At 39.3% G+C, this 24907-nt stretch overlaps 1 protein-coding gene across 21 annotated transcripts in view; it reads left to right on the top strand.

The window, feature by feature from the left end:
* Graf (GTPase regulator associated with FAK) overlaps positions 1-24907 on the top strand; it is a 550104-nt gene that overhangs the window by 514936 nt on the left and 10261 nt on the right. For 19 of the 21 annotated variants that reach the window (XR_011394106.1, XR_011394105.1, XM_070100893.1 and 16 more), the window contains 2 exons: positions 19211-19321; positions 24591-24670. Coding sequence is in view for 19 of the 21 variants with exons in the window: in XM_070100893.1 (XP_069956994.1) it covers positions 19211-19321; positions 24591-24670 (191 nt within the window). In the remaining 2 variants the exon portion in view is untranslated. The remainder of the gene's footprint in view (positions 1-19210; positions 19322-24590; positions 24671-24907) is intronic. The other 2 variants (XM_070100905.1, XM_070100907.1) reach the window with 1 other exon arrangement.

Consider the following 24907-nt stretch of genomic DNA (forward strand, 5'->3'; position numbering starts at 1 on the left):
CCGGCGGACGGAACAATGGCTCAGTTGAAAGCCAATGAAAATTGGAACATCAAAAATAAGTGCTGTATATGCAGGGTCCTCCTGTATTTTACACTCATCATGTTGTCAGTGTTAGTACTCATCAGGTTGTCAGTGTTAGTACTCATCATGTTGTCAGTGTTAGTACTCATCATGTTGTCAGTGTTAGTACTCATCATGTTGTCAGTATTAGTACTCATCATGTTGTCAGTGTTAGTACTCATCATGTTGTCAGTGTTAGTACTCATTATGTTGTCAGTGTTAGTACTCATCATGTTGTCAGTGTTAGTACTCATTATGTTGTCAGTGTTAGTACTCATCATGTTGTCAGTGTTAGTACTCATCATGTTGTCAGTGTTAGTACTCATCATGTTGTCAGTGTTAGTACTCATCATGTTGTCAGTGTTAGTACTCATCATGTTGTCAGTGTTAGTACTCATCATGTTGTCAGTGTTAGTACTCATCATGTTGTCAGTGTTAGTACTCATCAGGTTGTCAGTGTTAGTACTCATCATGTTGTCAGTGTTAGTACTCATCAGGTTGTCAGTGTTAGTACTCATCATGTTGTCAGTGTTAGTACTCATCATGTTGTCAGTGTTAGTACTCATCATGTTGTCAGTGTTAGTACTCATCATGTTGTCAGTGTTAGTACTCATCAGGTTGTCAGTGTTAGTACTCATCATGTTGTCAGTGTTAGTACTCATCATGTTGTCAGTGTTAGTACTCATCATGTTGTCAGTGTTAGTACTCATCAGGTTGTCAGTGTTAGTACTCATCATGTTGTCAGTGTTAGTACTCATCAGGTTGTCAGTGTTAGTACTCATCATGTTGTCAGTGTTAGTACTCATCATGTTGTCAGTGTTAGTACTCATCATGTTGTCAGTGTTAGTACTCATCACATTGTCAGCATTTGACTTGAAAGAGAGCAAGGGAGACCAAGCGATCATGTGTGATCAATCAATAATGGATATTTTATAACACTATCATGTGACAGGACAGGAGACCATAACTATACAGTAAGGAAGAAGAAAGATTACTATAATGTTTCTCTTCACAAAGACAAGTGGTTGACCAGTGGAGTGTTTTACAATAGGTAGTAAGTGCTATGTAGGTAGTAGGTTGGTAGACAGCAACCATCCAGGGAGGTACTACTGTCCTATGGTAGAAGGTTGGTAGACAGCAACCACCCAGGGAGGTACTACTGTCCTATGGTAGTAGGTTGGTAGACAGCAACCACCCAGGGAGGTACTACTGTCCTATGGTAGAAGGTTGGTAGACAGCAACCACCCAGGGAGGTACTACTGTCCTATGGTAGAAGGTTGGTAGACAGCAACCACCCAGGGAGGTACTACTGTCCTATGGTAGAAGGTTGGTAGACAGCAACCACCCAGGGAGGTACTACTGTCCTATGGTAGAAGGTTGGTAGACAACAACCACCCAGGGAGGTACTACTGTCCTATGGTAGAAGGTTGGTAGACAGCAACCACCCAGGGAGGTACTACTGTCCTATGGTAGAAGGTTGGTAGACAGCAACTATCCAGGGAGGTACTACTGTCCTATGGTAGAAGGTTGGTAGACAGCAACCATCCAGGGAGGTACTACTGTCCTATGGTAGAAGGTTGGTAGACAGCAACCACCCAGGGAGGTACTACCATCCTATGGTAGTAGGTTGGTAGACAGCAACCATCCAGGGAGGTACTACCGTCCTGTGGTAGTAGGTTGGTAGACAGCAACCATCCAGGGAGGTACTACCATCCTATGGTAGTAGGTTGGTAGACAGCAACCATCCAGGGAGGTACTACCATCCTGCCAAGTGAATGTAAAACAAAAGCCTGTAATTGTTTTACATGATGGTAGGATTGCTGGTGTCTTTTGTCTGTCTCATAAATATGCAAGATTTCAGGTACGTCTTGCTACTTCTACTTACACTTAGGTCACACTACACATACATGTACAAGCATATATATACACACACACCCCTCTGGGTTTTCTTCTATTTTCTTTCTAGTTCTTGTTCTTGTTTATTTCCTCTTACCTCCATGGGGAAGTGGAACAGAATTCTTCCTCCGTAAGCCATGCGTGTTGTAAGAGACGACTAAAATGCCGGGAGCAAGGGGCTAGTAACCCCTTCTCCTGTATATATTACTAAATTTAAAAAGAGAAACTTTAGTTTTTTCTTTTGGGCCACCCCGCCTCGGTGGGATACGGCTGGTATGTTGAAAGAAAGAAAGAAGAGTAAGTGCTATGCTCACTGGAAACTCTACAAAACTTTACAATGTACAGTGGACCCCCGCTTTACGAACACCTCCCAATGCGACCAATTATGTAAGTGTATTTATGTAAGTGCGTTTGTACGTGTATGTTTGGGGGTCTGAAATGGACTAATCTAATTCACAATATTCCTTATGGGAACAAATTCGTTCAGTACTGGCACCTGAACATATTTCTGGAATGAAATAATATCGTAAACCGGGGGTCCACTGTATTAAATACTGAAGACTGCACTCAGCATTACCTAGTACCCTCTAGTTACTGGAGTAGAACTATGCTGGTGATGTCTTGTCTTCAGTGTTAATGTGTAATACAGTGGACCCCTGGTTTACGATCAGCTCCCAATGCGACCAATTATGTAAGTGTATTTATGTAAGTGCGTTTGTACGTGTATGTTTGGGGGTCTGAAATGGACTAATCTAATTCACAATATTCCTTATAGGAACAAATTCGGTCAGTACTGGCACCTGAACATATTTCTGGAATGAAATAATATCGTAAACCGGGAGTCCACTGTATATAGTAGAATCCTCATATCTGCGTATTTGGTTTCCATAGTTTCAGCTATCTACGATTTACCTTGGCCCAACAATAACCTTTAATTTTGCTTAATAATGGCCTGAAAGCACAAAAGTAGCTCTTCAAAGCCTAAGAGAAGCTGTGAAGTCTTTCCCATCAGTGAAAATGTGGTAATTCTGGACTTTTTGTGTGTAATTTATCAATTAAACTTTATTATAGGTATTTACATAAACGAAAAACTGTATAGGGTTCGCTACTATCCACAGTTTCAGGTATCCATGGTAGGTCTTGGAATGTATCCCTCACGAATATGGGGGACTACTCTATATTATCTTTACAAGTTTCCATTGGTCATAGCACTTGATACTTTCTCTTGAATCCTAATTCATTATTTTATTTGTAAGAAAAACTTTATCCTAGTCTTTTATCACTGTATTTTCCTGGGTGTACAGTTGTAACTTTGTTTTCTCACCTGATAGTGCTAAGAAATCTTTATATAGTTTAGTATATTACTTTATGGCATTCTTAACAGTGACCATTTCTCAACAAGATCAGGTGACTCGAAGAAGGAAACACATTGACCATCCTCCTTCTCTAGCTCTCTTTCAGAAAATGCACAGATATCATGATACAAATAAACATGAGAATCATTAAATCCTCACCCATTCTTCTGAGTGTAGGCACTGTACATCCCACCTCGAGGATTGTAACATCCTTACCCAGTCTTCATCGTGGGCAGTGTACATCCCACATCCAGTATTGTAACATCCTCACTTATTCTTCAGAGTGTGGGCAATGTACATCCCACCTCCAGAAGTCAAGTTTGCCTAACTAGCTTCCCTAAACCCCCTATAGATTTTTATCTAATGACCAGGGAGGAGGAGCCACAGATGGAAACTAGAGGCACAATATTTACAAATTATTTCATAGACGTTTCCTTGCTCACACTCTGGCAGCATGACAGGTCCCAGAAATCACTTGCCTTCACTTATTACAATGTAACAGGCTCACACATTCATGATCTTGTCTGTGGTTATCATGGTTCCTCTTATTAACTAAAAGAAGTTAACATACTTACTGCTTTCTCTGCATCTTTTATCCATTTTGTTTTTATCTCTGGAAATCACTGTATAGCTAGTCCCTAGATTTTTTCCTCTCTTATTGTAAAGAGCAAACTGGTAATAGAGTGGCAGACAGCAGCCGCTCAGGGAGGTAATGTACTGCACTTTTGTCATGCAAAAGTGAAACAAGAGGATGTTAAATGTTTTGAACTCTGATGGGAATGCTGGTTTTTTCTTTCTAACTCATGAACATGTAATGTAACAGGTAAATCTTATATATTTCTACTTATATTCAGTATGCTCTTTACTTTTCTTTGTCTTACTTAAGGATTTTCTTTCCAGTTTATTTGGGAAAGTGGATTTGAAGTTTGATCTCTTAAGTATTTGCATGTCATAGAGCTGAAGGTGCCAGGAATATGGGACTTGTAGTCCCTTTTTCTTTATCACTTACTAAAAATGAAAACAATTTAGATTTAGAAGTTGTGTTATTTGAATGTGTGTAGCCTGGCAATATAGCCGGACATGTGGAGAACAAAAGAGGTTAAAAGAGTGGCACTGGAGAGCAGAATAAGAGCAAATGAGAGAATGGTTGAAGCATCGTAAACAAATTTTAACGAGAATAAAAGGCAGTTTTAGAGTGTGAAAAACCTGGGAAACAAATAGTATATCCACGTATGGTACAGGGAGGAAGAGGTTGTGTTAGGAGGGAGGAATCAGAGGTGGGTGCTGAGGAAGTGGATGAAGCAGTGGCATGAAAGGGGATATAGTAGTGGGAATGATTAGCATTAAGATATTAAAAGGGTTACTGAAGACTACCTGGGTACTTCACATTGAAAAATTTTCTAACATTGCTGGAAAATATATGTTAAAAGATTTACTGAGTTCCTGGAAGATATAAAGTGCAAGAGTTGTAGAGTGCATGGAAGATATAAAGTGCAAGAGTTGTAGAGTTCCTGGAAGATATAAAGTGCAAGAGTTGTAGAGTTCCTGGAAGATATAAAGTGCAAGAGTTGTAGAGTGCATGGAAGATATGCAGTGCAAGAGCTGTAGAGTTCCTGGAAGATATAAAGTGCAAGAGTTGTAGAGTTCCTGGAAGATATAAAGTGCAAGAGTTGTAGAGTTCCTGGAAGATATGCAGTGCAAGAGCTGTAGAGTTCCTGGAAGATATAAAGTGCAAGAGTTGTAGAGTTCCTGGAAGATATGCAGTGCAAGAGTTGTAGAGTTCCTGGAAGATATAAAGTGCAAGAGTTGTAGAGTTCCTGGAAGATATAAAGTGCAAGAGTTGTAGAGTTCCTGGAAGATATAAAGTGCAAGAGTTGTAGAGTGCATGGAAGATATAAAGTGCAAGAGTTGTAGAGTTCCTGGAAGATATAAAGTGCAAGAGTTGTAGAGTTCCTGGAAGATATAAAGTGCAAGAGTTGTAGAGTGCATGGAAGATATGCAGTGCAAGAGCTGTAGAGTTCCTGGAAGATATAAAGTGCAAGAGTTGTAGAGTTCCTGGAAGATATAAAGTGCAAGAGTTGTAGAGTTCCTGGAAGATATGCAGTGCAAGAGCTGTAGAGTTCCTGGAAGATATAAAGTGCAAGAGTTGTAGAGTTCCTGGAAGATATGCAGTGCAAGAGTTGTAGAGTTCCTGGAAGATATAAAGTGCAAGAGTTGTAGAGTTCCTGGAAGATATAAAGTGCAAGAGTTGTAGAGTTCCTGGAAGATATAAAGTGCAAGAGTTGTAGAGTTCCTGGAAGATATGCAGTGCAAGAGCTGTAGAGTTCCTGGAAGATATAAAGTGCAAGAGTTGTAGAGTTCCTGGAAGATATAAAGTGCAAGAGTTGTAGAGTGCATGGAAGATATAAAGTGCAAGAGTTGTAGAGTTCCTGGAAGATATAAAGTGCAAGAGTTGTAGAGTTCCTGGAAGATATAAAGTGCAAGAGTTGTAGAGTTCCTGGAAGATATAAAGTGCAAGAGCTGTAGAGTTCCTGGAAGATATAAAGTGCAAGAGTTGTAGAGTTCCTGGAAGATATAAAGTGCAAGAGTTGTAGAGTGCATGGAAGATATAAAGTGCAAGAGTTGTAGAGTTCCTGGAAGATATGCAGTGCAAGAGTTGTAGAGTTCCTGGAAGATATAAAGTGCAAGAGTTGTAGAGTGCATGGAAGATATAAAGTGCAAGAGTTGTAGAGTTCCTGGAAGATATGCAGTGCAAGAGTTGTAGAGTTCCTGGAAGATATGCAGTGCAAGAGTTGTAGAGTTCCTGGAAGATATAAAGTGCAAGAGTTGTAGAGTGCATGGAAGATATAAAGTGCAAGAGTTGTAGAGTTCCTGGAAGATATAAAGTGCAAGAGCTGTAGAGTTCCTGGAAGATATAAAGTGCAAGAGTTGTAGAGTTCCTGGAAGATATAAAGTGCAAGAGTTGTAGAGTGCATGGAAGATATAAAGTGCAAGAGTTGTAGAGTGCATGGAAGATATAAAGTGCAAGAGTTGTAGAGTTCCTGGAAGATATGCAGTGCAAGAGTTGTAGAGTTCCTGGAAGATATAAAGTGCAAGAGTTGTAGAGTTCCTGGAAGATATAAAGTGCAAGAGTTGTAGAGTTCCTGGAAGATATAAAGTGCAAGAGTTGTAGAGTTCCTGGAAGATATAAAGTGCAAGAGTTGTAGAGTTCCTGGAAGATATAAAGTGCAAGAGTTGTAGAGTTCCTGGAAGATATAAAGTGCAAGAGTTGTAGAGTTCCTGGAAGATATAAAGTGCAAGAGTTGTAGAGTTCCTGGAAGATATGCAGTGCAAGAGTTGTAGAGTTCCTGGAAGATATAAAGTGCAAGAGTTGTAGAGTGCATGGAAGATATAAAGTGCAAGAGTTGTAGAGTTCCTGGAAGATATAAAGTGCAAGAGTTGTAGAGTGCATGGAAGATATAAAGTGCAAGAGTTGTAGAGTTCCTGGAAGATATAAAGTGCAAGAGTTGTACAGTTCCTGGAAGATATAAAGTGCAAGAGTTGTAGAGTTCCTGGAAGATATAAAGTGCAAGAGTTGTAGAGTTCCTGGAAGATATGCAGTGCAAGAGTTGTAGAGTTCCTGGAAGATATAAAGTGCAAGAGTTGTAGAGTGCATGGAAGATATAAAGTGCAAGAGTTGTAGAGTTCCTGGAAGATATAAAGTGCAAGAGTTGTAGAGTTCCTGGAAGATATAAAGTGCAAGAGTTGTAGAGCTCCTGGAAGATATAAAGTGCAAGAGTTGTAGAGTTCCTGGAAGATATAAAGTGCAAGAGTTGTAGAGTTCCTGGAAGATATAAAGTGCAAGAGTTGTAGAGTTCCTGGAAGATATGCAGTGCAAGAGTTGTAGAGTTCCTGGAAGATATAAAGTGCAAGAGTTGTAGAGTGCATGGAAGATATAAAGTGCAAGAGTTGTAGAGTTCCTGGAAGATATAAAGTGCAAGAGTTGTAGAGTTCCTGGAAGATATAAAGTGCAAGAGTTGTAGAGCTCCTGGAAGATATAAAGTGCAAGAGTTGTAGAGTTCCTGGAAGATATAAAGTGCAAGAGTTGTAGAGTTCCTGGAAGATATAAAGTGCAAGAGTTGTAGAGTTCCTGGAAGATATAAAGTGCAAGAGTTGTAGAGTTCCTGGAAGATATAAAGTGCAAGAGTTGTAGAGTGCATGGAAGATATAAAGTGCAAGAGTTGTAGAGTTCCTGGAAGATATAAAGTGCAAGAGTTGTAGAGTTCCTGGAAGATATAAAGTGCAAGAGTTGTAGAGTTCCTGGAAGATATGCAGTGCAAGAGTTGTAGAGTTCCTGGAAGATATGCAGTGCAAGAGTTGTAGAGTTCCTGGAAGATATAAAGTGCAAGAGTTGTAGAGTGCATGGAAGATATAAAGTGCAAGAGTTGTAGAGTTCCTGGAAGATATAAAGTGCAAGAGTTGTAGAGTTCCTGGAAGATATGCAGTGCAAGAGTTGTAGAGTTCCTGGAAGATATAAAGTGCAAGAGTTGTAGAGTGCATGGAAGATATAAAGTGCAAGAGTTGTAGAGTTCCTGGAAGATATAAAGTGCAAGAGTTGTAGAGTTCCTGGAAGATATAAAGTGCAAGAGTTGTAGAGTTCCTGGAAGATATGCAGTGCAAGAGTTGTAGAGTTCCTGGAAGATATAAAGTGCAAGAGTTGTAGAGTGCATGGAAGATATAAAGTGCAAGAGTTGTAGAGTTCCTGGAAGATATAAAGTGCAAGAGTTGTAGAGTTCCTGGAAGATATAAAGTGCAAGAGTTGTAGAGTTCCTGGAAGATATAAAGTGCAAGAGTTGTAGAGCTCCTGGAAGATATAAAGTGCAAGAGTTGTAGAGTTCCTGGAAGATATAAAGTGCAAGAGTTGTAGAGCTCCTGGAAGATATAAAGTGCAAGAGTTGTAGAGTTCCTGGAAGATATAAAGTGCAAGAGTTGTAGAGTTCCTGGAAGATATAAAGTGCAAGAGTTGTAGAGTGCATGGAAGATATAAAGTGCAAGAGTTGTAGAGTTCCTGGAAGATATAAAGTGCAAGAGTTGTAGAGTTCCTGGAAGATATAAAGTGCAAGAGTTGTAGAGCTCCTGGAAGATATAAAGTGCAAGAGTTGTAGAGTTCCTGGAAGATATAAAGTGCAAGAGTTGTAGAGTTCCTGGAAGATATAAAGTGCAAGAGTTGTAGAGTTCCTGGAAGATATAAAGTGCAAGAGTTGTAGAGTTCCTGGAAGATATAAAGTGCAAGAGTTGTAGAGTGCATGGAAGATATAAAGTGCAAGAGTTGTAGAGTTCCTGGAAGATATAAAGTGCAAGAGTTGTAGAGTTCCTGGAAGATATAAAGTGCAAGAGTTGTAGAGTTCCTGGAAGATATGCAGTGCAAGAGTTGTAGAGTTCCTGGAAGATATGCAGTGCAAGAGTTGTAGAGTTCCTGGAAGATATAAAGTGCAAGAGTTGTAGAGTGCATGGAAGATATAAAGTGCAAGAGTTGTAGAGTTCCTGGAAGATATAAAGTGCAAGAGTTGTAGAGTTCCTGGAAGATATGCAGTGCAAGAGTTGTAGAGTTCCTGGAAGATATAAAGTGCAAGAGTTGTAGAGTGCATGGAAGATATAAAGTGCAAGAGTTGTAGAGTTCCTGGAAGATATAAAGTGCAAGAGTTGTAGAGTTCCTGGAAGATATAAAGTGCAAGAGTTGTAGAGTTCCTGGAAGATATGCAGTGCAAGAGTTGTAGAGTTCCTGGAAGATATAAAGTGCAAGAGTTGTAGAGTGCATGGAAGATATAAAGTGCAAGAGTTGTAGAGTTCCTGGAAGATATAAAGTGCAAGAGTTGTAGAGTGCATGGAAGATATAAAGTGCAAGAGTTGTAGAGTTCCTGGAAGATATAAAGTGCAAGAGTTGTACAGTTCCTGGAAGATATAAAGTGCAAGAGTTGTAGAGTTCCTGGAAGATATAAAGTGCAAGAGTTGTAGAGTTCCTGGAAGATATGCAGTGCAAGAGTTGTAGAGTTCCTGGAAGATATAAAGTGCAAGAGTTGTAGAGTGCATGGAAGATATAAAGTGCAAGAGTTGTAGAGTTCCTGGAAGATATAAAGTGCAAGAGTTGTAGAGTTCCTGGAAGATATAAAGTGCAAGAGTTGTAGAGTTCCTGGAAGATATAAAGTGCAAGAGTTGTAGAGTTCCTGGAAGATATAAAGTGCAAGAGTTGTACAGTTCCTGGAAGATATAAAGTGCAAGAGTTGTAGAGTTCCTGGAAGATATAAAGTGCAAGAGTTGTAGAGTTCCTGGAAGATATGCAGTGCAAGAGTTGTAGAGTTCCTGGAAGATATAAAGTGCAAGAGTTGTAGAGTTCCTGGAAGATATAAAGTGCAAGAGTTGTAGAGTTCCTGGAAGATATAAAGTGCAAGAGTTGTAGAGTTCCTGGAAGATATAAAGTGCAAGAGTTGTAGAGCTCCTGGAAGATATAAAGTGCAAGAGTTGTAGAGTTCCTGGAAGATATAAAGTGCAAGAGTTGTAGAGTTCCTGGAAGATATAAAGTGCAAGAGTTGTAGAGTGCATGGAAGATATAAAGTGCAAGAGTTGTAGAGCTCCTGGAAGATATGCAGTGCAAGAGTTGTAGAGTTCCTGGAAGATATAAAGTGCAAGAGTTGTAGAGTGCATGGAAGATATAAAGTGCAAGAGTTGTAGAGTTCCTGGAAGATATAAAGTGCAAGAGTTGTAGAGTTCCTGGAAGATATAAAGTGCAAGAGTTGTAGAGCTCCTGGAAGATATAAAGTGCAAGAGTTGTAGAGTTCCTGGAAGATATAAAGTGCAAGAGTTGTAGAGTGCATGGAAGATATAAAGTGCAAGAGTTGTAGAGTTCCTGGAAGATATAAAGTGCAAGAGTTGTAGAGTTCCTGGAAGATATAAAGTGCAAGAGTTGTAGAGTTCCTGGAAGATATAAAGTGCAAGAGTTGTAGAGTGCATGGAAGATATAAAGTGCAAGAGTTGTAGAGTTCCTGGAAGATATAAAGTGCAAGAGTTGTAGAGTTCCTGGAAAATATAAAGTGCAAGAGTTGTAGAGTTCCTGGAAGATATAAAGTGCAAGAGTTGTAGAGTTCCTGGAAGATATAAAGTGCAAGAGTTGTAGAGTTCCTGGAAGATATAAAGTGCAAGAGTTGTAGAGTTCCTGGAAGATATAAAGTGCAAGAGTTGTAGAGTGCATGGAAGATATAAAGTGCAAGAGTTGTAGAGTTCCTGGAAGATATAAAGTGCAAGAGTTGTAGAGTTCCTGGAAGATATAAAGTGCAAGAGTTGTAGAGTTCCTGGAAGATATAAAGTGCAAGAGTTGTAGAGTTCCTGGAAGATATAAAGTGCAAGAGTTGTAGAGTGCATGGAAGATATGCAGTGCAAGAGTTGTAGAGTTCCTGGAAGATATAAAGTGCAAGAGTTGTAGAGTTCCTGGAAGATATAAAGTGCAAGAGTTGTAGAGTTCCTGGAAGATATAAAGTGCAAGAGTTGTAGAGTGCATGGAAGATATAAAGTGCAAGAGTTGTAGAGTGCATGGAAGATATAAAGTGCAAGAGTTGTAGAGTGCATGGAAGATATAAAGTGCAAGAGTTGTAGAGTTCCTGGAAGATATAAAGTGCAAGAGTTGTAGAGTGCATGGAAGATATAAAGTGCAAGAGTTGTAGAGTTCCTGGAAGATATAAAGTGCAAGAGTTGTAGAGTTCCTGGAAGATATAAAGTGCAAGAGTTGTAGAGCTCCTGGAAGATATAAAGTGCAAGAGTTGTAGAGTTCCTGGAAGATATAAAGTGCAAGAGTTGTAGAGTTCCTGGAAGATATAAAGTGCAAGAGTTGTAGAGTTCCTGGAAGATATAAAGTGCAAGAGTTGTAGAGTTCCTGGAAGATATAAAGTGCAAGAGTTGTAGAGTTCCTGGAAGATATAAAGTGCAAGGTTTATAGAGTGGCTGGAACTATATATTGAGCCACATGCAGAATTAGGTATACAGATTTAAGTATACAGAATTAGGTATACAAACTTAGTACGTATACAGTATTATAGCTTGAGTAGGAGAATGCCTTGTGCTCTTAAACTGTTTTTAGTTTGATGCTTTGAACTAAGACTGTATTGTATCATAACAATATTGTTATCATATTTGTGTATTAGATACCCATAGTATATTAAATATATTATTAACATCTTTATACGTTTCAGTAATTTTTCAATCAAATTTGGTCCAAATTTATGTTTCTTTAGTTAGACAACAGTTTATTTGATTTTATTTTTCGACCGATTGAGATGAACGCAGACTTTTTTTTTTAATACTTTAAATTTAAAAGCCTCTAGCTCACTAACTATAAAAAGAAATCTTTTTCATATGTAAATTTTTTAAATATTTCACATTACAATTATAGCTGTATTTGAGAAAAACTTTATAAAACTGGGTTGCTTAAATGTGCGTGGATGTAGTGCAGATGACAAGAAACAGATGATTGCTGATGTTATGAATGAAAAGAAGTTGGATGTCCTGGCCCTAAGCGAAACAAAGCTGAAGGGGGTAGGAGAGTTTCAGTGGGGGGAAATAAATGGGATTAAATCTGGAGTATCTGAGAGAGTTAGAGCAAAGGAAGGGGTAGCAGTAATGTTAAATGATCAGTTATGGAAGGAGAAAAGAGAATATGAATGTGTAAATTCAAGAATTATGTGGATTAAAGTAAAGGTTGGATGCGAGAAGTGGGTCATAATAAGCGTGTATGCACCTGGAGAAGAGAGGAATGCAGAGGAGAGAGAGAGATTTTGGGAGATGTTAAGTGAATGTATAGGAGCCTTTGAACCAAGTGAGAGAGTAATTGTGGTAGGGGACTTGAATGCTAAAGTAGGAGAAACTTTTAGAGAGGGTGTGGTAGGTAAGTTTGGGGTGCCAGGTGTAAATGATAATGGGAGCCCTTTGATTGAACTTTGTATAGAAAGGGGTTTAGTTATAGGTAATACATATTTTAAGAAAAAGAGGATAAATAAGTATACACGATATGATGTAGGGCGAAATGACAGTAGTTTGTTGGATTATGTATTGGTAGATAAAAGACTGTTGAGTAGACTTCAGGATGTACATGTTTATAGAGGGGCCACAGATATATCAGATCACTTTCTAGTTGTAGCTACACTGAGAGTAAAAGGTAGATGGGATACAAGGAGAATAGAAGCATCAGGGAAGAGAGAGGTGAAGGTTTATAAACTAAAAGAGGAGGCAGTTAGGGTAAGATATAAACAGCTATTGGAGGATAGATGGGCTAATGAGAGCATAGGCAATGGGGTCGAAGAGGTATGGGGTAGGTTTAAAAATGTAGTGTTAGAGTGTTCAGCAGAAGTTTGTGGTTACAGGAAAGTGGGTGCAGGAGGGAAGAGGAGCGATTGGTGGAATGATGATGTAAAGAGAGTAGTAAGGGAGAAAAAGTTAGCATATGAGAAGTTTTTACAAAGTAGAAGTGATGCAAGGAGGGAAGAGTATATGGAGAAAAAGAGAGAGGTTAAGAGAGTGGTGAAGCAATGTAAAAAGAGAGCAAATGAGAGAGTGGGTGAGATGTTATCAACAAATTTTGTTGAAAATAAGAAAAAGTTTTGGAGTGAGATTAACAAGTTAAGAAAGCCTAGAGAACAAATGGATTTGTCAGTTAAAAATAGGAGAGGAGAGTTATTAAATGGAGAGTTAGAGGTATTGGGAAGATGGAAGGAATATTTTGAGGAATTGTTAAATGTTGATGAAGATAGGGAAGCTGTGATTTCGTGTATAGGGCAAGGAGGAATAACATCTTGTAGGAGTGAGGAAGAGCCAGTTGTGAGTGTGGGGGAAGTTCGTGAGGCAGTAGGTAAAATGAAAGGGGGTAAGGCAGCCGGGATTGATGGGATAAAGATAGAAATGTTAAAAGCAGGTGGGGATATAGTTTTGGAGTGGTTGGTGCAATTGTTTAATAAATGTATGGAAGAGGGTAAGGTACCTAGGGATTGGCAGAGAGCATGCATAGTTCCTTTGTATAAAGGCAAAGGGGATAAAAGAGAGTGCAAAAATTATAGGGGGATAAGTCTGTTGAGTGTACCTGGTAAAGTGTATGGTAGAGTTATAATTGAAAGAATTAAGAGTAAGACGGAGAATAGGATAGCAGATGAACAAGGAGGCTTTAGGAAAGGTAGGGGGTGTGTGGACCAGGTGTTTACAGTGAAACATATAAGTGAACAGTATTTAGATAAGGCTAAAGAGGTCTTTGTGGCATTTATGGATTTGGAAAAGGCGTATGACAGGGTGGATAGGGGGGCAATGTGGCAGATGTTGCAAGTGTATGGTGTAGGAGGTAGGTTACTGAAAGCAGTGAAGAGTTTTTACGAGGATAGTGAGGCTCAAGTTAGAGTATGTAGGAAAGAGGGAAATTTTTTCCCAGTAAAAGTAGGCCTTAGACAAGGATGTGTGATGTCACCGTGGTTGTTTAATATATTTATAGATGGGGTTGTAAGAGAAGTAAATGCGAGGGTCTTGGCAAGAGGCGTGGAGTTAAAAGATAAAGAATCACACACAAAGTGGGAGTTGTCACAGCTGCTCTTTGCTGATGACACTGTGCTCTTGGGAGATTCTGAAGAGAAGTTGCAGAGATTGGTGGATGAATTTGGTAGGGTGTGCAAAAGAAGAAAATTAAAGGTGAATACAGGAAAGAGTAAGGTTATGAGGATAACAAAAAGATTAGGTGATGAAAGATTGAATATCAGATTGGAGGGAGAGAGTATGGAGGAGGTGAACGTATTCAGATATTTGGGAGTGGACGTGTCAGCGGATGGGTCTATGAAAGATGAGGTGAATCATAGAATTGATGAGGGAAAAAGAGTGAGTGGTGCACTTAGGAGTCTGTGGAGACAAAGAACTTTGTCCTTGGAGGCAAAGAGGGGAATGTATGAGAGTATAGTTTTACCAACGCTCTTATATGGGTGTGAAGCGTGGGTGATGAATGTTGCAGCGAGGAGAAGGCTGGAGGCAGTGGAGATGTCATGTCTGAGGGCAATGTGTGGTGTGAATATAATGCAGAGAATTCGTAGTTTGGAAGTTAGGAGGAGGTGCGGGATTACCAAAACTGTTGTCCAGAGGGCTGAGGAAGGGTTGTTGAGGTGGTTCGGACATGTAGAGAGAATGGAGCGAAACAGAATGACTTCAAGAGTGTATCAGTCTGTAGTGGAAGGAAGGCGGGGTAGGGGTCGGCCTAGGAAGGGTTGGAGGGAGGGGGTAAAGGAGGTTTTGTGTGCGAGGGGCTTGGACTTCCAGCAGGCATGCTTGAGCGTGTTTGATAGGAGTGAATGGAGACAAATGGTTTTTAATACTTGACGTGCTGTTGGAGTGTGAGCAAAGTAACATTTATGAAGGGATTCAGGGAAACCGGCAGGCCGGACTTGAGTCCTGGAGATGGGAAGTACAGTGCCTGCACTCTGAAGGAGGGGTGTTAATGTTGCAGTTTAAAAACTGTAGTGTAAAGCACCCTTCTGGCAAGACAGTGATGGAGTGAATGATGGTGAAAGTTTTTCTTTTTCGGGCCACCCTGCCTTGGTGGGAATCGGCCGGTGTGATAATAAAAAAAAAAATAATAAAAAAATTGTATGGTTAATGTTGTATGATTTATATGGTGATAAGGAATTGGTTCTGGGCTTGGTATGCTCTGTTACTATGCTCGTGTTGGTGTATGTGTACATGCATGGAAGTTGCAGGGGTGAAGAGGATATATGCACATTAATGTGGTGGAGGTCTCGACTTAGGGAACCCCAACTAATGAATGAATCATGTTCCTGGTGTTCCAACACACAAGTTGTGTTTCTGGTGTTCCAACACACAAGTTGTGTTCCTGGTGTTCCATCACATAAGTTGTGTTTCTGGTGTTCCAACACACAAGTTGTGTTCCTGGTGTTCCATCACACAAGTTGTGTTCCTGGTGTTCCATCACATAAGTTGTGTTACTGGTGTTCCACCACACAAGTTGTGTTCCTGGTGTTCCATCACATAAGTTGTGTTACTGGTGTTCCACCACATAAGTTGTGTTACTGGTGTTCCATCACATAAGTTGTGTTACTGGTGATCCACCACACAAGTTGTGTTACTGGTGTTTCAACACACAAGTTATGTTACTGGTATCCCACCACACAAGTTGTGTTACTGGTGTTCCAACACACAACTTGTGTTCCAGGTGCTCCTTATAAAAATTTTCACAAGCACAAGTAACCCTGTCATTTTAATGTAGGGATCCCTTGTACATTAATACCCACATACTATAATTAAGAGACTGATTAATGCTAGCTTATATTTTTAAAAGGAATCCCATTGTCATCCTCTGTTAAAAAATATTTTGCTTGTTACAAGCATGATTTAAAAAACATTCTGTGACTCAGGATATCGTGAAACATGATTGCAAATAAACCACGGAACGGATGGGATTTGAACCATGGCAGGTGAGTCCTAAGACTTCAGGTCGGTGCATTAGTTACTCTTCTAGCTGGCCAAGTGGTTAACACGCTTTCCTAGAGTTTGAAGACTTGCCATGGGTTTAACCCCACCCATTCCATGGTGTAAAATTCCATGCCATTGTGTAATGAGTATTCTAAAATATGTAAATATGTAAGGACTGAAAAACTTGTTAGTGTGACTTGAATTTTGACCATTCAATGGTATGTGGCATGATCAGTTTTATGGGTATAATAAATAAATAAATAAATAAATAATCTTTATGTCTACAAGTACATGTACAAGGTATACAGACCATAACTGACATCAATGATGTACTACTGTATAGAAAGGATGCGACCCACACCAGTCGACTAACACCCAGGTACCTATTTTACTGATAGGTGAACATGGACAACAGGTGTCTTAAGGAAACACATTCTAATGTTTCCAACAGTACCAGAGATCGACCTCCCAGATCTCAGTGTGTGAGCTGAGTGTGCTACCAATCAAGCTGATAGTACAGGTGGGCCCTGCTTATACACCAGGTTAAGTTCTGGGCTACTCTAAGGCCCTACTTATACAGCAGGTTAAGTTCTGGGCTACTCTAAGGCCCTGCTTATACAGCATGTTAGGTTCTGGGTTACTGTAGGGCCCCGGTTATACACAGCAGGTTAGGTTCCAGGCTACTGTAGGGCCCTGCTTATACAGCAGGTTAGGTTCTGGGTTACTGTAGGGCCCCAGTTATACACAGCAGGTTAGGTTCCAGGCTACTGTAGGGCCCTGCTTATACAGCAGGTTTGGTTTTGGGCTACTGTAGGGCCCTGGTTATACACAGCAGGTTAGGTTCCAGGCTACTGTAGGGCCCTGCTTATACAGCAGGTTTGGTTCTGGGCTACTGTAGGGCCCTGCTTATACAGCAGGTTTGGTTCTGGGCTACTGTAGGGCCCTGCTTATACAGCAGGTTTGGTTCTGGGCTACTGTAGGGCCCTGCTTATACAGCAGGTTTGGTTCTGGGCTACTGTAGGGCCCTGCTTATACAGCAGGTTTGGTTCTGGGCTACTGTAGGGCCCTGCTTATACAGCAGGTTTGGTTCTGGGCTACTGTAGGGCCCTGCTTATACAGCAGGTTTGGTTCTGGGCTACTGTAGGGCCCTGCTTATACAGCAGGTTTGGTTCTGGGCTACTGTAGGGCCCTGCTTATACAGCAGGTTTGGTTCTGGGCTACTGTAGGGCCCTGCTTATACAGCAGGTTTGGTTCTGGGCTACTGTAGGGCCCTGCTTATACAGCAGGTTTGGTTCTGGGCTACTGTAGGGCCCTGCTTATACAGCAGGTTTGGTTCTGGGCTACTGTAGGGCCCCCACTCATACAGTGGGTTAGATTCCGGGATACCACTGTAAAACGAAAACCGCTGTAAAGTGAAACATAGCCTTTTTTTTCACGTTCAGATGCATATAAAAGTCTGATAATATATTTACTCTATCATATATTAAATGAGCAATATAGCTAGGCCTAAAAAATGCATATATAGTACACACATTACTCACTTTCAAATATTTTTGTACAGTGGACCCCCGGTTAACGATATTTTTTCACTCCATAAGTATGTTCAGGTACCAGTACTGACCGAATTTATTCCCATAAGGAATATTGTGAAGTAGATTAGTCCATTTCAGACCCCCAAACATACACGTACAAACGCACTTACATAAATACACTTACATAATTGGTCGCATTCGGAGGTAATCGTTATGCGGGGGTCCACTGTACTTAGCTAATATGAGTGGTGAATATATTTATTGTAGTGAGTCTGAATGAATGAAGAATGGGTATACAGTAATTGAAAACTGCTGCATTAGCAAAACTCCGTGGAGCAAAGTGCTGTAAAATGGGGCCCGCCTGTATTTAAAAACATTCATAACCAAAGAGTTCAAAATGGAGTAATAAGTAGCCTAGAAAAGACTTGATGACCATCTCTGGCAAGTGCCTGATCAACTAGGTTGTGATGGCTAGGTAGTGGTGTGGGCAGCAGCAACCTTCTTGACCAGGTGGTCAGTAATAAAGTCTGGTGTCAGACTGGGCTCTATAACAGAACCCTTGAACCTACTCAGACACATTGAGGAGAAATGTTGCAAAATTTATGCTTAAAATAGGAATTTGAAAAAAATGTCAGATGTTTACATTGATTAGTAGAATAATCGGAAGTTATGGTTTTGCTATAACTGGTAGATATAATTTGTTATAACTGATAGGTATAGTTTGTTATAACTGATAGATATAGTTTGTTATAACTGATAGGTATAGTTTGTTATAACTGATAGGTATAGTTTGTTATAACTGATAGATATAGTTCATCATAATTGATGGATAGATATATGTAGTTTGTTATAACTAATAGATATTGTTTGTTATAGCTGATAGACATACAGTGGTATCTCGGGATACGAACAACTCAAAACTCAAACAATTATGTAAGTGTATTTATGTAAGTGCTTTTGTAAGTGTATTTTTGGGGGTCTGAAACAGATTAATCTAATTTACATTATTCCTTATGGGAACAAATTCATCCAGTATCGGTAATCTAACAGCCTTCTGGAACGAATTAACTTCATATCTCAAGGTACCAATATAGTTCATTATAACTGGTATACGTATATAGTTTGTTAAAACCAGTTGATTTAGCAGTTTGTTATAAACTTCTAATGTCTGCCAGTATTTTGCCGGTATATCAAGTGCTTGTTTAAAAAATAATTAACCACGTGTATAGAGAAGTGATGAAAAATAACACATGTAGCAAGTAGAGGCCTTTTATTATTAGTGTGTCATCCATAAAAGACTTAATAAAATCTGTCATAAGTGAAATGCAATAATTAAAGGTCTCCTTTAGCTATGCGTGTGCCTTTTTTCCATCACTTGTGGGTTCAGTCACACTACAGTTATGTACAGTAAAGGCTCTCTATAAAATTGTCCCTTCAGGGGGGGAATGTCCTAAGAAAGTTATTTATTAGGGTACAGCTTCAAGGAAGGCAAGATGTCTCAAGGTTCTATGTGAGAATGATCCTTCAGGAAAGGGAATGCTTGTAGATTAGTGATAGGGTATTTATCTCGCAACTGGATGGACCTGTGTTCGATTCCCAGGCTGGGTAAAATGTATGCGCAGGTAGGTAGGCAGAAAAAAACAATAATTTACAGACACTTTAAAGTGACACTCTTAGGAGAAAAAACATTAACTTACAGACACTTTAAAGTGACACTCTTAGGAGAAAAAACATTAACTTACAGACACTTTAAAGTGGTCTCTTTCGTAACACATTAGATTAATATATGGAAAAGAATCTACATGAAAAAATAGTGAATTTCCAAAGTAAATAAGAAGTTGAATGTCACAAGTTGAATTGTCATAAGTTGAATGTCACGTCTTCCCACAGGAACTCCATCAGTGGGTCACATTCCACCCTGAGCCTCATGGCTCCGACTAGTTCCTCTCCTCCGCCCTCTTCCTCGTCCACTTCTAATGGAACCGTCAACTCACCACCAAGGTATAGTGTAGAACCCAGTGCATCATGCATGAATTCATTCAGGAATTTCAGTTCAATATAATGTAATGACTGTTTATTGGTGTCATGGTTGAAATACGCAGTTCTTGTATTAACAAGCTCCCATTTCATTTACAGTGGACCCTCGAATTTAGTAGTGCCTTTTCTGTATGCAAAACTATTTTTATTATCTATAAAATGTATGTTTTGTTAATATTTCCCATAGGAAATAATGTAAATCCAATTAAACCATTCCAGACACCCAAAAATATTAACAAACAATACATTTTATAGATACTAAAAATAGTTTTGAATACAGAAAAGGCACGACTAAATTTGAGGGTCCACAGTATATGAAACAGAAGCTTGTTAGAAATTTTGCATTCTGGCAGGATTGCTGGTTTTTCTTTATAGTATATTATAAACATGGTAGGCAGCAAGTAAATCTTGGTAACCTTAACTTACGCTCATCATACAGTTACCTTTACTTTCCTACTGATATGTGTATTTTAATTTGTCTTAGTCCTGTAATATATCCGATACATTTTATAATTCTTGACCTGAGACCTGGCAGCATAAATAGATATCCTCTATATTCCTTTAAAATTATCCAATAATGATACTGCAATAATTAATTTTTTGCATATTAGTAAACACTTGAAATGCTATATTGTAAAATTTAACCGGCAAGCGACATGTGTATTTTCAATATACAGTGGACCCCCGGTTAACGAACTTTTTTCATTCCAGTAGTATGTTCAGGTGCCAGTACTGACCGAATTTTTTCCCATAAGGAATATTGTGAAGTAGATTAGTCCATTTCAGACCCCCAAACATACATGTACAAAAGCACTTACATAAATACACTTACATAATTGGTCGCATTTGGAGGGGATCGTTAAGCGGGGGTCCACTGTATTGTGTTGCTCAATATTGTTATGCTTTATTTTCAACAAAATAGTTGAGCAATAATATGTGTAAGTGCATGTTGAGATTTTCGTGCAGCTTGGTGTCAATGACTGTTGCAACATTTGTGTTCTTGAGCAAGTATATCCCACATGTACACTGCATATAACATGGAGGACAAACTATGTGTATCAGACTAAGTCACAGACTTCTCTTAATCTGCTGAAGAGGGTCTCTATCCACAGATGAAATATTATATATTACTGGTATAAAAATAAGATATAATGTGATGCTTTATGGACTACGTTTTGCCAACACAATGGCTTTGTGCTGCATTTACATGTATATCTATTTTTTCATCCTGTTGGTATTTTATTCCATTTACCTCCACACAAAAGAGAAATTGAAATATGCAAATACTTTCTTCTCCATATTTGACTTGCCATCCATGTGGGATTCATCTGTCTATTCGTCAGCATTCTTTAAGTATGCTTGTATGAGTGAGATAGACAGTGCATAAGTTATGAGTGCATGTGCAGCATGGTAAATAGAAAAGTTAAATCAGTTTGGTTGCCAAATCCATTTTTTTTTCCTCTGAGCCCGGAATTTTCTGGCACATAATTGTTGCAAGTGTATGGTGTAGGAGGTAGGTTACTGAAAGCAGTGAAGAGTTTTTACGAGGATAGTGAGGCTCAAGTTAGAGTATGTAGGAAAGAGGGAAATTTTTTCCCAGTAAAAGTAGGCCTTAGACAAGGATGTGTGATGTCACCGTGGTTGTTTAATATATTTATAGATGGGGTTGTAAGAGAAGTAAATGCGAGGGTCTTGGCAAGAGGCGTGGAGTTAAAAGATAAAGAATCACACACAAAGTGGGAGTTGTCACAGCTGTTCTTTGCTGATGACACTGTGCTCTTGGGAGATTCTGAAGAGAAGTTGCAGAGATTGGTGGATGAATTTGGTAGGGTGTGCAAAAGAAGGAAATTAAAGGTGAATACAGGAAAGAGTAAGGTTATGAGGATAACAAAAAGATTAGGTGATGAAAGATTGAATATCAGATTGGAGGGAGAGAGTATGGAGGAGGTGAACGTATTCAGATATTTGGGAGTGGACGTGTCAGCGGATGGGTCTATGAAAGATGAGGTGAATCATAGAATTGATGAGGGAAAAAGAGTGAGTGGTGCACTTAGGAGTCTGTGGAGACAAAGAACTTTGTCCTTGGAGGCAAAGAGGGGAATGTATGAGAGTATAGTTTTACCAACGCTCTTATATGGGTGTGAAGCGTGGGTGATGAATGTTGCAGCGAGGAGAAGGCTGGAGGCAGTGGAGATGTCATGTCTGAGGGCAATGTGTGGTGTGAATATAATGCAGAGAATTCGTAGTTTGGAAGTTAGGAGGAGGTGCGGAATTACCAAAACTGTTGTCCAGAGGGCTGAGGAAGGGTTGTTGAGGTGGTTCGGACATGTAGAGAGAATGGAGCGAAACAGAATGACTTCAAGAGTGTATCAGTCTGTAGTGGAAGGAAGGCGGGGTAGGGGTCGGCCTAGGAAGGGTTGGAGGGAGGGGGTAAAGGAGGTTTTGTGTGCGAGGGGCTTGGACTTCCAGCAGGCATGCGTGAGCGTGTTTGATAGGAGTGAATGGAGACAAATGGTTTTTAATACTTGACGTGCTGTTGGAGTGTGAGCAAAGTAACATTTATGAAGGGATTCAGGGAAACCGGCAGGCCGGACTTGAGTCCTGGAGATGGGAAGTACAGTGCCTGCACTCTGAAGGAGGGGTGTTAATGTTGCAGTTTAAAAACTGTAGTGTAAAGCACCCTTCTGGCAAGACAGTGATGGAGTGAATGATGGTGAAAGTTTTTCTTTTTCGGGCCACCCTGCCTTGGTGGGAATCGGCCGGTGTGATAATATATAATATATAATATATAATTGTTTTCAACAGAATCTGAGTTTTTAAGGGCCAGGTGTCCAGTTGGAAAAATCGGATGAAAATTTATTGAAAAATTTGAATGCCTGTGAAAATTGGCCATTAAAATTCTTCTATAACTGAGCAACATTTCAGTGTGATGGTTTAAATAAACAATGTTTTTGCTAAAGAAACATGTTAACAATAAATCTGATTAAAATACAGTGGACCCCCGACTTACGATATTAATTCATTCCAGAAGTCTGTTCGGGTGCCGTTACTGAACGAATTTGCTCCCATAAGAAATACTGTAAATTAGATTAGTCAGTTTCAGACCCCCAAAAATACACTTACAAAAGCACTTACAAAAATACACTTACATAATTGTTCGAGTTGGGACCTGATTGTAAGTCGGGGGTCCACTGTACTCAATATTCACCCTGCTTTGGTAGGAGACGGCCGATGTGTTAATAAATAATAATAATAATAATAACAATAATAATAATAATAATAATAATAATAATAATTCATGTTATCTAGAGTATATTGTATGCTTAGGGGCCATGATGAACAAAACAGCACAAGATTAAATCAAGCACAAGGTAAAATTATGCTATCAAGAGACGCAGTAAACACGATGTATGAGGATGCTGCCGGCATAATACCCCATACTGTTTTGCACTAAACTTTATTTTTTATAAGTAGAGAGAGTACACTCTAAAATAATAATAAAAAGTACAGTATAGTAGTACATAAACCAGTAACAGAGTTGTTTATTATCTTTGTTGGGTATCACGTACTGTACATAATTGTATGTACTATACTTTTAAATGGCTGGCAGCACATAGTACCATCATTGTGTATATGGTCCGTCATTGACCAAAATGTTATGCAACGCATGATTGTATATGTCTAGTATTCATGGATGATTGGTGACCACCTTGCCAACTAGCCAGGATTTCGTAAATTCCTCAAGAATGAAAGTGGAAGCTGCTGCATTATCAATCTTAACACCTCAGAGCTTCAGTATCAGCTAAGAACAGCTGTACACCATACAATTCCAGGTTCATCTGTCTTCCCAACAAATTATATGTGCAATATTTAGGAATTTTTATTGAGGAAATGTTTTGTCAGCCAGTAGCTTCTTCAGTCCAAAGTGGAGAAGAACGGTAATCAGTCCCTCAGCCTGGAGTCAGTGTGTTCAGTCCATCAATCTTGAGATTGATGGACTGTACACTTCAGCTCCAGACTGACGGACTGATTACTTCAAACTCCATCTCAATTTCCATCGGTCTTCTCTGTATTGGACTGAAGAAGCCACTGGCTGGCGAAACGCCTCCTCAGTAAGATTCCCAAATGTTGATAAATTAGACACATGTGCAACTCTTGGGTATCTATTCAAGATTGATGGACTGACCATATCGACTCAAGGCTGAGGGACTGATTGCCTCATTCTCCTCCTGTTCTTCAAGATTCTCCTTTGTATGGACTGATCAAGTCACTGTGTGGCAAAACGTTTCCTCAATAAAGATACCCAAGAGTTGCACATGTGTCTAATTTATCAACGTGTCGGTTCTCTGAACCATTCATCGACAATTCCCAAATGTTGCAAAAGTGTTTCATTCTTCAACTTATCAGTTTTGTAAATCACTTACATCAGATCGTGTGTGTTACGCCTCATAAACTGTCAGACTGTTCATGTGTAAGCTGATTCCAACTATGTTTTGAATTAGGTGTAAATGTGTTGAGTGTTCTGTGAGCTTGAGAGTGACAATCATTTCAGTATGAAAAAAAAAATTTGTCTGTTCAGTTTGTATTTATTTATTCACTCGCAGTATATACTTATTTTTATGCTTAAATTAGACTATACATAATTTCTTAGCTTTTTCATTTAACTGACCATGGATGCTTAATGTGCAAGCTATTTTAACCCTTAAACGGTCCAAACAAATCGACGTTCAAATTCGTAGCTACAAAAGTAGATCTACTTTTTTTTATTTATTTTCAAATACGTATAACAAAAAAAAAATGTAGATAAAAGTTATTTTTACACGTTTTCACATGTAAAACAAAAAAAAAGATCTACATTTTTTTACATACTTTCAGATGTTGAAAAAACGTATATAGTGGACCCCCGGTTAACGATATTTTTTCACTCCAGAAGTATGTTCAGGTGCCAGTACTGACCGAATTTGTTCCCATAAGGAATATTGTGAAGTAGATTAGTCCATTTCAGACCCCCAAACATACACGTACAAATGCACTTACATAAATACACTTACATAATTGGTCGCATTCGGAGGTGATCGTTATGCGGGGGTCCACTCTATATACGTTTGGACCATTTAAGGGTTAATATACGTATAAGCAAGACAGCCTGGAGGCAGTTAAATATCTTGTGGGAGTTGCTGAATTTTAATATTTGTGATGCTTAGAAAACTAACACAATGTGTTTTTGTTTCAGGCGTGTGAGAACGTTGTATGCATGTGTAGGAGAGAATGAGTCAGAGCTTTCTTTTGAACCAAACCAAATATTAAGTAATGGTAAGTCATCCCCATTTTCATATATACATGGACAATAAAGCATGGAATGTGTGGGGGTTGAACCCATGGTGAGTGAGTCTTAAAACTCCAGGCCATTGTGTAAGCCACTGGGCCAGCCGGCTACAATAAGATTCATCCAACTAGGTATATTTCTACAGTGTATAGAAATACAGGAGGACCCTGGGTATACAGCACTTCTTTTTAATGTTCGACGTTTTTGTTGGCTTTCAGTTGAGC

The sequence above is a fragment of the Cherax quadricarinatus genome, chromosome 75 (assembly GCF_038502225.1).
Source record: "Cherax quadricarinatus isolate ZL_2023a chromosome 75, ASM3850222v1, whole genome shotgun sequence".
NCBI lineage: Eukaryota > Metazoa > Arthropoda > Malacostraca > Decapoda > Parastacidae > Cherax > Cherax quadricarinatus.